The 12,429-nt window shown below is 37.1% G+C and overlaps 1 protein-coding gene across 1 annotated transcript in view; it reads left to right on the top strand.

Moving 5' to 3' along the window:
• The window catches only part of LOC124556512 (phospholipase A-2-activating protein), a 145,151-nt gene that overhangs the window by 73,863 nt on the left and 58,859 nt on the right, over nucleotides 1-12,429 (top strand). Inside the window, exon 6 of the mRNA XM_047130466.1 lies at nucleotides 5,204-5,338. Within this exon, the coding sequence (XP_046986422.1) occupies nucleotides 5,204-5,338 (135 nt within the window). The remainder of the gene's footprint in view (nucleotides 1-5,203; nucleotides 5,339-12,429) is intronic.

A 12,429-nucleotide genomic window follows, 5' to 3' on the forward strand; every position in this document is an offset into this window, starting at 1 on the left:
AAGAATATGCCTATAACTGTCACCCTTGTCGAGGGCCTCAAGTACCACTTCTGTGAATTCTGTAATTGCCACATTGTACATCTCACACATTGGACACCAAAGTTTGGCTTGTTAAATTGGGTGTATTTATTCATGTAACTCATTAGTCTATCTTAACCCTAGAATGTTCGGGTGAAAAATAATATCAAGAACGGTCGGGCTGGCTCTGTGGGACCCAATAAATAAATCACTTGTAACAAATGACAAACAGTATGTTTAGATCAAATGTCGAATTTTTATTTTGATTAGGCACTACTAAATGCTATAGTGACATTAGTTCAGCTTTCTGCATCATACAAAAATTACTGAAAAGAAACTGAAACACATACTAAATGTCAGTAAACTGAAAATATAAGTAAATTTGACTGAAATAAGAATATAAATGAGAGTTAAGTTGTAGAAATAAAAAGCAAAAATGATGAACTTTTGTTGTATAAATGGAAATCATGAATTTGAAGAATAGTTCATGAAGTATCGTCCTCTAATGTTATCACTTTTCAAAACAGTCGCCGCAAACCATCTCTGCATGTGCCAAGCATAACCACAATTTGCAAACTTTGCGAAAGTATTTAGTTTTGCTGTCCTTGCATTTGTAGCATCTTCCCCTTTTGCCTGGTTGTGGATCTGCGCCGCCCAAGGTTTTGTTGTAGTACGTTATTATACTTAGTTTTTTCTTTCCACCGCTGTCACTGTCAATTTCATCATCATGGTGCATTGACGACAAAAGGCGTACTGATTTGTTCTGTTTTGGTACATATGAAAGTAATGCGATATCTTCTTGGAAATCCAAACGTACTTGAGTACTCTTCTTTAGACTTTTTGGGTAAAAAGTCAAACGGAATTTCAGGCTTTTATTAACGTACCAACAACAGTAATATTCTTTTCTTGTAATAGTTTTTTGATGAGTGGGTAAGAAGTAAACCAATTGTCTATTGCCAGATTTCTTCCAGACCCTTTTACTGGGTCTTTAAGACAGAAAACATCATCTGCCTTATTACTGACTTTGTACGGTCTTTGAGATTGTGCACCTGCATAAATTTCCAAATGTTTTATGTAGTATGTTTTAGAAAAAGCCAGGACGAAGACCTTGATCCCATACTTCGCAGGTTTATTTGGGATATACATCCTGAACCTGTATCTGCCTCTGTATGGAACAAGCATTTTGTCCACAGTAACGTTTTCTGATGGAGCAAAATATACTTTGCAGCTTGAGACAAACATATCAAGAATGGTTCTTCTGTCAGCAAGATTCTCTTGTGCTTTTCTTTCTTCCCTTGTATGGATGTTGTCAAACCTGATACAAGAAGTCAAAAATCTGAACCTCTTCAGTGACATACTTGCACGAAAGATTTCAATTCCTGTCCCATCTGTATTCCAAAAGTTTTCAATATTCATTTTACGGCCATGCAATGTTCCAGCTAAGTAAAGTAGGCCAAAATATGCCTTCAGTTCATCAAAACTGGCAGACCTAGCCATGTTCGGGTCACTTGCATAATTGTTTGGAACTGAATCAATATAGATATTGGTTGATTCAAGAACTGTATCAATCAATGCATTGCTAAAAAATAACTGCCATAATTCTAGCGGTGAATGTACATCCATTGCAGCTCGAATACTTCCAGGCAAATGCATTGTAATTATGCTGTGATGTCTCGTTCGAACGCTTTGTGGGAAACACGTTTTTCGCCATTTAGTAGCTTCCTTCCTTCCTTTATAATAGCGTATAGGTGACGTACCTGAGTCGGTAAGAGGAGCTGTACTTCAATCAGCGATAGCAGGTGCGTCGGTGTCGGCAGATGACTGAACATCTTCCTCTTCATCACCACTTATTTCACTATTGCTGTCATGATAACTGTTTATTTTGAAGTCTGGGTCCGCATCGGAATCATCTGCTTCAGTCTGATCATCATACAAAATTCTGCAAATTTCACTGTAAGAAAGACTTTCTGTTGCCATGTTATACTGCAGACTACTGACAATGATAATTCAGTGTTAGGACATCACACATAGTTCACAAAATAACTAGTTAATCAATGATACACCAAAATAAAAATGGGATTGCACTGGCAGGAATTAGTTACGTAAATGGTCGGGCTGGGTCTGACAGACCCGCGCGCTTTTTGAAAGACTGCCAAATAATGACTAAACAAAGAAAAACCTTATTCACAACAGTAATGCTTTCTCTCGGATATTTCAGGAAGGTAGCAGGGCGCTCGAGTCAAATCAGCAACTATAAGAATATAAATTCAGTGAAACAAAAACCAGTGGGTCTCACAGACCCAGCCCGGCAGTTCTAGGGTTAAAAAGACGCATGTATTATGTTTGTATATGGGGCTTGTATGCTGTCTTTAAAACAAACTGGAACCTCATCTAAGCCAGATGGCTTCTTATTTTCTAATTTCTGTTTTCTGCTCGTGGCTTAAAGCTCTGTTGTGAGAAATGTCAGAATTGTACTTGCTGTATGGGTCATGGTGAGTGCTACATGTGTTTTAGGAAGATTTTGTTGCAGCTACTCTTCAGTACCAAAGAAATAGCCACATTAAAAATTTACCAATTATGAGGGTTTTCCATTATTTTACCTCCATCTCTTACTTGTATGTTGGTATAATTGTCTGACTTTCCCATTTTCATTTTGAATGGTATCCCACTCTACTTTTGCTTTTATTTTCTACGTTATATATCATTTTGTAATTGAATAGCTTTTCTGCGGCAAACAGTACCATTCTGTATATATTTCTGTACCTGTGTTAGTAATCCAGGAATTGTGAATTAGGGCAGCTATTTTGTAACTGAGGAGTTTGTCTCTATGAGGACTTTCAGATACCCACAGTTATCCATCCATGTTACTTAGCTGCTGCTGTTGAATTGGCTATGTTTTAAAATGCCTACTTGAAAATTAATTTAAACTCTGTGCAGAATGTCGAGAACTTAGCATATACAGTGTTTTCCAGTATACATTTCATCACATGTTCAGTTTGCCAATTCCCCCAGAAAAGTGTTTATGTTCCAAGAATGTCCTTATGTTGGCCTGCAGTTTTATGGATTTTACCAAGCCTGTCCTTAGCTTTATCTGACAGTAATGATCAGAGGGACCAAGTACATGGTCTGAGGTAGACACCTTGGATGTCTAGAATATCTGTAGGTGTGTGCAGTTCGCTGTGAGCATGAGGTGAGTATGCCAGCAAAAGTCAAACATAGATAATGACTATTGGAAGTTCAGTGTGCAGTTAAACTTGCAATATAACAATCACAGAAAAACTAAAAAGGTATTCAAATTTGAAACATAGGAAAAAGAGAACAGAAATATGATCAGACTTATGTTTTTATGAGCACTAATGTCACATTTGTTACTTGGCCCCTAGATCAGCAGCAGACTGACATTCAAGATATTGATCTGTAATTTTGCGGGCTCATTCTTTTACACATCTGAGTTATCTGGGCTATTTTTCAGTCGCTTGGAACTTTCCACTGAGCAAGAGATTCATGATAAATGGAAGCTAAGTATGAGACCAGTGCTGAGGAGTACCCTGTAAAATCTAATTGTGATTCCATCTGGATATGGTGACTTATTTGTATCTAACTTTTCAGCAGTAAGGATGCCTATTTCTGAGTCCTCCATTCCTTTTGCTGTCTTTTATTGCCACAACAGCCTGGTCTAAGAGTGACTGAATAGAAGCCTCCCCCATGCTTAATCATTTTATATAGGATCTGTATTTTCTTAGATTCTCAACAAGATCTTTCTGTGGCAGAGTATGCTTGTTTTGTTTGAATAGCTCTATACACACAAACAAGGTAGACTGAATTATAACAGGCAGTTTGCATCAATGGGAAGTGAATGACTGTATTACCTAGCAGGAATAGCTGCTATTTGAAGAGAAACTGAAGCAAACAAGGGAATAAATAAAAGGGTGCAGGAAAGAACCGATCCCTCTTATGGTCAGGAACACTCCTGCAATGACGGATGCCAAGACAGAGTTTTTTTATAATGTGGAAAGAACCACTGTTGAAAAAGACAGGCTGCAGCTGTAACATAACCTACTGGCCACAGTGAGGGCTGGTTGACTTGGCAACCCTTGTATAGGATAAGGTCATTATTAGGCATATCAGGGGTTAATCTTTGCAAAATAAGGCTACACTAAGGAAAATAACATTAAATGTAATTGTGGAGTAGACAAATTATTCAGCTCGTTATTCAGTGTTAATGGTGTCCAGCCTTCAACACAGAAGAGGGCCACCGTGAAGTACCCCAAAAAAAAAAAAAAAAAAAAAAAAAAAAAAGGATCAGGCAAATAGTGTTCTTACAACAGCAGCAGTCATACTTCATGATAGAAAAAAATACTATAACTCGGTCATAACCAGAGATGTTTTTAGTTTTACAGAGAACTGAAATTCATTACAATGATGTGCACCATCTTGTCTCTTTATCAGTTTATCAGGCAATTTCTTCTGAGGTTGCACCAAACATTTAAGTATGTGTCAGCCAATCTTAACATATGCAAGTGCTGTCCGTTTAGCACAGAATTTAGCACAAAATGTGGGTCCCAGTTAACTTGTTGACAACACACATTACATGAGCAAAATGGAGCTGACTGCTCATCTTGTCTTCTCCTCATACTGCTTTTAAGATTCTAAGTATTTTATATGTATCCTCCCCTCGTGGTCTCGTGGTTGCATTCTTCCTTCCCCAGCACGGGGTCCTAGGTTCGATTCCTGGCGGAGTCAGGGATTTTCACCTGCCTCGAGATGACTGACTGTGTTGTCCTCATCATTTAATCATCATTCATGAAAGTGGTGAGCTTGGACTGAGCAACGATTGGGAATTTGTACGGGCATTGATAACCGTGCAGTTGAGTGCTCCATGAACCAAACATCATCCAAAATTGTGTGTGTATTATACTTGTAATGTTTAGGTGAAATTTTGAAATATTCTGCTTGGTAATTGTCACTGAGCATGATTAATAGTTTTGAACATAGTTACAATACAGATATGGATTATTACACAACCTGACTACATAAAAATTAGTTCAGATTGGAAAAAAGTCATAGATGTGAAAGAGTAGGTCTTAGGTGTCCTATGAAGATATAAAGAAGTAGCATTAACATATCTATTATCTTGTATTCAGAGAGAACACAATGGAGTAATTAATAATTTTTATGGTTTCAGTGATGGGACTGTACGTGTTTTCACCCAAGATGAAGAACGTATGGCACCAAGTGAAGAACGAGAAGTGTTTAGAAGTCAGGTTACTTCAAAGTTGATGAGCATGAAGAGTAAGAGTGCACCTATTGACAAATATTTGTAAGTACCTAGATACACTGTATTTGGCATTTAGACGCTTAAATTTGTTTGGCAATGATAATTTTTAAGCTCCTAAACTTAAAGATCATATTCTTCATCCCTACTGGGTGGTATCAGTAGAAGGCATTTATCAAGGCTTTCAGTAGGTCAGAGTTCTATTAGTGATGTGAGACTACTGCCACTGTCATACAACTAGACAGTTCAAGATTGTACAAAAACGGTCCCCTTCACTTCCCACTGCTTGGCCCCTCGCCCATCAATATTGACTGTTTGCCATGTCTAGTGCTGGCTGGTCAGTTGACACAATTCACTACTTCTATGTTGTTGTGATACTGTAAGAAAGCTGTGTGACCTTTATGTGCTTACTTTCATGATGAGCTCTGTAATTCAGAGGTGGTGTGGGTAATATAAAGCCAGGATAGTCAAGTGGCCAGTATAATGTACTTTGTACACACTTTAAGTTGGCCCCTTTGTGGTATGCAGACAATGCTGGGACCGAAAACATGCAACTGGCGGGGGTAGTGCATTGGTGGCTTGGATAAGACACATCTCCCCCTGTGAGGGCAGCCAGCTTGTAGGGTAAATCCAAATGAAGTGGTCCAATAAAAATTAAGTTAGTTGCTGGACCATTTTAAAATATTTTAATTTTTTTATATGTGATTACCCAATAATTGAGAAGTTCAAAACTGTTTGTTTGTTTGTTTGTTTGTTTGTTTGTTTTTTTTTTTTTTTTTTTAAGTTTACCGTTCAGGTTTACCAAATGGCGACCATTTTCGTTTGTAAGTGTGTGACGATGTTTCAGTTGAGAGACGTTAGCAAAAATATGAATAGAAAAGTGTCCTTTACAACATTGTCTATTATACAAAATACCCTAAATTCAAAAATTACCAGTCAAAATGACCTCCAAAGTTTGGTATCCAAATTTTCAAAAATCCACCTTTTAGGCCCAAAAATAACAAACAAGGAGTGATTTATGAGAGTCTATTTTTTCCTATAGTTAGATATCATACACTACTAGCCTCATATAGAGCAAGAACACTTACAAATGTTTCCTTAATATTTTATAAATTTTTGAAATTTGAAAATTTTCATTTTTTGTGAAGTTTGCGGTTGGTTATCTCAAGTGGGACTGAATATAAAAATATGATTTTTGCACAATTTGTACACCTATATGATAGCAAAGTACTGTGAAAATTTCAGCATTGGTATCTGATGATACTAATTTTTGAAATTGAGGAGATAATTCACATTACTCTACATTGTGATATTGGTGGGATATAATCAATTATTATTGAAGTAAGTACTGAATTATGTACAAAAAGTGGAAACATCACTGAAATTAACATTTATATTATTTTGACAAACTTAAAATAAATATTTTCAATTAACATCCTTTGAGATGCGACTGTTCCTAAACCTGGTGGTGAATGTTAAGAACACTTATTTCTTCAGACAGCTTCTGTGATATAGAATAAGACCTCCCAGTTGCTGTGGTAAGTTCAAGCACTGAAAGTTTCCTTAAAACATTTTTCATTGGTATCCAAACTTTGTCACCAGTAGATTTCTTGAATGATGTTCTTGGGCCAGCAGGGTGGTAAAAATGCACAAAAACGTTGTTTTCCAAACTTATTCTTTCAACCTTTGCAAGCCACTACTGTTCATAATACACACATGCCCCTATGTCATTCAATGTTAAAGACAGAGATGTAATTTTACCGATACAATGATCCTCATAAATTTCAGTTTCTGATGTTACATAGCATCAAACTAAGTTTTCTGCAATGCCAAGGGATTTGTGGAAATGCCTTGATCCTTTTATTGCTATACAGTTTTCAAATCTTGTTTGAAGTGTTGTTTTCATATGCAGAACCACTTCTTCTTGATTAGAAAATAGGTAATGCCTTTAATATTATCCTTGCAAAAGACATACATGTCCTGTACTGTGAAAATTTGGTCTGTGGTTGATCTTTATAGGCTGGCTTTACTTCACATTTTGTTGTACTTTCTACTCTATCACACGCATTTTTACCATGGCAAGATACAAAAAAAGTGCCATTCAGCCTCCTACCTAAAGTCTACTTCGTGGTTGCACAGATTTGAAAAATTCTTTTTGTTCTTACACTGACTACCACTTCCATCTGAAAAATATATCAGCTTCTCAACCTTGGGAAAATTTTCTTTTATGTAATTTATTACATACTTTTGACCACATGTACAGCCAAAGTGTTGTGCTCGAAGTAGTCGCTTAGAAAGCAAATTTAAGGATTGCAAACTTCATCTTTCTCATTTTTAAAGTAGAGAATAAATGGATGCATTGTTGCCTGGGCATTGACCCAGTGGTACCCTTGTATTGCATCCTGAATCACAAATGTAAAATTTTCTGCAAAATCAGCTAGCACTATGCATTTAGTTTCATGAAGTTGTGCTTTTTTTTGTCCTTCAAAAACTTACTTTGGATTTTAGAAACATAGTGACGAATTTTGAGTTTTTGTAAGTTATCAATTGTAAGTGTTCTTGCTCTATATGAGGCTAGTAGTGTATGATAACTAACTATAGGAAAAAATAGACTCTCACAAATCACTCCTTGTTTGTTATTTTTGGGTCTAAAAAGTGGATTTTTGAAAATTTGGATACCAAACTTTGGAGGTCATTTTGACTGGTTATTTTTGAATTTAGGGTATTTTGTGTAATATACAATGTTGTAGAGGACACTTTTCTAAAAATAATCGTGTCAGTTGCAATGTTGTAACTTAACCCAGTGCAGAGATATTAAAGTTTTCGCTAATGTCTCCAGACTGAAAAATCGTCATGCACCTACAAATAAAAATGGCCGCCATCCAGTAAAGATGCAAGATAAATTATTTTTAAAAAACTGGTTTGAACTTCTCAAATATAGGGCAATCACCTATAAAAATTAAAATATTTAAAAACAGTCAAGCAACCATCACTGGACCATTTCATATGGATTGACCATATAGCTAGTACAAGAAACTAAAATATAATGTGTTAATGCATTGCAGAAGTTATGCGAAAGGTGATAGTGAGTGTGGTTGTGGTTTGATGCCACTGTATGCCTCAAACTTTTAAGATGGGTCAAAGTAGGTGTAGGTGTAGTTATATGTCGTCATTGTAAATTTTGTTGTCTTTTGATTTCTCTTCGTGTCCTTAGTTTTTCAAGCAGTCAGTTAATTTCATGGATACTATCATGAATGGCATTCAAACAAAGTTTATCTTGGTGCCTACACTGTAACTTTTGTCCAGTAGGTCTTAAATGTATGACAACAGGATAATTCATGGGTAACATTGGTTCAATACTTAAAGGCAGCTTATTGAATGGCAGTATGTGAGAATAGTTTTATGTTCCTTTGTCAACATGTACATCATGCCACAAGAGGAGAGTCCCAATTTGGTTCTAAAAAGGCTGTGTGCACTGTCTAGACCCATCTTTGTAGATCCTTTTCAGGCTGAGGTACGTGTTAATTATGGAGAGCAACAACTGCCAGTATATGTAACCTCCTTTCTTCTATGTTTTGTGCTCATGCTTAATTTCAGCAGTTTGGTTGGTGGCTGTTGGACATGGATAAAGAATGATTAACAGGGAGAACATGTTTCATTGGGAAATATGGCCATGTTTCCTTAACAAAAGCATTTCTCTTTACTTTGTAGATATTAAAATTCCTCAGATTTAAGTAGAAAAATATTCATTTGAAAGAATAACTGTACATATTTTATTTCATTTATTGAATTTATTAGAAAAGTGTGTTTCTTCCAATGCCTAGACCCAACCATGCTCTTGATAATGGTAAAATGTTTAGTTTCAGTTTAGCACTGAAGCTTGTCATGGCTGTATTGCGTTTCCAGATTAATCTTTCATGCTATGACAGTCAGCCTTTATAACTGTTCAAATAATAATAATAATAATAATATGTATCACCAACAGGTGCTACTGAGAATGTGATCTTGATTTTTCCCATTGATTTCATGTGTAGTGCACCATCCATAGATAAACTGAATACTTACTTGCTGTCATCCTAGCAATTACTATTTTCATGGGATTTGGTGGCTCAGCTTAGAGTGCTTGACTGCAAATCCAAAGGTCTCTGGCATGATCCCTGGTCAGTCCTAAGATTTTCATTTGTCACTTATAACTTCTTTCGCCTCTGGTGATGTTAGCTGATATGAAGAATGCAGAGTTGCATTGTGGATCAGAATCAGTGTTAAACTGTAGGTCCTGCTTAGTGATGTAGTGTGGTTTTCAAAACAATCTTTGACTTTGTGGCTGCCGCGCTTCGACCCTCATAAATATCTAAAAAAATCCTTTCACTGTTCACAAAACAAATCTACTTTGCTGCTGTCACTACTCGTAAAACACAATGACACAGACAGTTAAAAAACACAAATACTATATTAATCACTGTTCATGGACGTGACAGTTCTTTTCTTTAGTGGACAGAGCTGTTCTTCATGTTGTCCTACATCACGTTCAATCGAAACGTGGTCAATATCCTCGCTGTCTTCTTCCGCCTCTTCTTCTATCATATAATATTTACAGACATTTTAAACATGTTCTCTTTCATAAATTTTGCCAGTTCGTATATTTTCCAGCTTAGAATATTCATGTGCGTAATTTCAACAATATTTAAGGACATTTGTGGACTGATGGAATTTAATTTTGTTATTAGCCTTCTTTAACTGAACATGCGACCTAACCAGGAGATGGTCTCCCTTCTATATACTATCTGATGCATCAGCTTGTCATACTGTGGCTTCACGGCATCGGCCTTCTTCACTAGCATTTGTTCCACATGATTTTCTCCTCCCATATCTCATCATCAGTGTAGTTCATTAGGATTTTTCTCTTCAGGTTGACAGGCTCCCTGTCAACCAGAATTTTTGTAGAATCTTGTGGTTCATTATTGATTACTTCATCAAAACCGAGCGAGGTGGCGCAGTGGTTAGCACACTGGATTCGCATTCGGGAGGACGATGGTTCAATCCTGCGTCCGGCCATCCTGATTTGGATTTTCTGTGATTTCCCTAAATTGCACCAGGCAAATGCTGGGATGGTTAGTCTGAAAGGGCACAGCAGACTTTCTTCCCCATCCTTCCCTAATCCTATGAGACCAATGACCTTGATGTTTGGTCTCTTCCTCCAAACAACCCAACCCAACCCAACTTCTTCAAAATTGCCATTTAACTGACTCCATTACCCTTGTTTATGACGGTTACACCTGACATACGTAGTTTCTCTCTCTCTCTCTCTCTCTCTCTCTCTCTCTCTCTCTCTCTCTCTCTCTCTCTCTCTCTCTCTCAACTCACTCCACAGCTTTCGATGCTGGTCTCTATCATGAAATAAACAGTGGCTGTACATGATGTCTTCTTAGTCTGGGCCCATTTCTTACGTTCAAACTGGTTACCGTGGCCACTGACAACTTTTTTTGATGTACAGACATTTATGAGACAGATCCTTCCATTCTTTCATTACCGTACTGCTTGTGGCCTTTTTTGGTGGTACAGTTTTGTATATATCGAGAAAAGCTTGATAGTTACAACTTGTGTTGTTCCTCATGTCAGCCTAGGGAAATGTCCTAGTAGCTCAAGCACTACTGTCTGTTTAATCCTTTTGCCAACAAAGGGTACACAAAACCTTTATATTTAATGTCAACAGTCTTGTTTTGTTTCACAAATTTCACATGTTGTCAGTAAATGTCAGAACAGTCTTGTCTCAATTTTCCCAGGCACTTCTTGGGTCTAAAGTGTCGACAGCTTAAGTGCGTATACTATATGAGATCATCTACAGCATGTTCAGGTATGCAAAATTTCCACTCCACTTTCATGATATTTGATCTTCAGTACAATACCCCATCACACATTAGATAATACGTTCAACTTCTATCTTCCCCAGCTCACCCATTCTTCGTTTTCATCAATAATAGCTATTTGTCAATATTTTGCTTGCCATATATGTTTTTCAGTATTCTGTGGAATGTTCCTTTTGTGAGCTATACCTTTATGGGTAGCATCCTGTGTTCTGGTGTCGGCAGTTCTGTTTTCCCATTTTCAAACCAAATGGCAAATGTGAAAGCTTGTTTAGCACCAAATTCTGTTCTCTAAGTTGTACTGCATTTTGAAATTTAGTGCAGATCTAAGAGCCTTCCCTGCCATAATTCACTTGTTAACAGGAGTGTCCTCCAACCAGCTTTGGATTTTGACGATCTAACACACCAGTTGGGCAATACTTGGCATGATAACCCTCACGAGGACAGCCAATATCTCGATCAATCAATGCATACACAAGGACCATAGGTGGAGCAATGCATTATTGATTTGCTCAGTTTGTGGAGCTCTTTCTCTTGAATACATAATCCAGATTTATTTATTTGTTCATTTTGCTGCGATAACTACAGAATCAAACTGGTTGTGAACTTCAATTTTAACTTTGTATTATGAAGGCACCGGACATCATGGTAGTAAAATTCTTGCATAACAGTACAACACACATTGTAAAAAAGTTTTACGTCATTGTCACATTGCGTAAGCTTTGGGGAAGTTTGTAGCAATCTGCCTGACGTTTTTCGCTAAGGATTCATGTAATAGAGAATTTAGAGTATGTCTTTATTGTGCACTGCTATTGACATGGTAGTTTAATTCCAGTTTTAGGTGTGGCATATTTTGTTTCCACAGTTTGCAGTTTATGTGAACTGATGAAATGTTGTGTAAATGTGTTGCTGTGGTCCATGTGGCTTAACCTCTTCTGGTTTCTTTTCGAATGAGAAAACCTGCACATCCATTGCCATAGTGCCACATCCGATAGCTGTGGAACAGCAGCCACCTGTCGGTTTCTGTACTAATGTGAAGTTTCGGAATTCAACACTTTTCACTCCTTGGTGACCAATAAGTGAATTTGCTGAGCCATGTAGGTGCACAAAGCTTATTAAAGCATCCTTCTCCTCAGCAAAAATCTTGGATATTTTCAACCCACCACTCTTTTCCATAAATACATATAGCATATTCTTCTACCTGGAAGTCCGATCCATTTTGCTTCTGCTGTGAGAGCATTAATGGCATGAAATTTGCTTTCATCGGCAAAG

This window comes from Schistocerca americana, chromosome X (assembly GCF_021461395.2).
Source record: "Schistocerca americana isolate TAMUIC-IGC-003095 chromosome X, iqSchAmer2.1, whole genome shotgun sequence".
Lineage (NCBI taxonomy): Eukaryota > Metazoa > Arthropoda > Insecta > Orthoptera > Acrididae > Schistocerca > Schistocerca americana.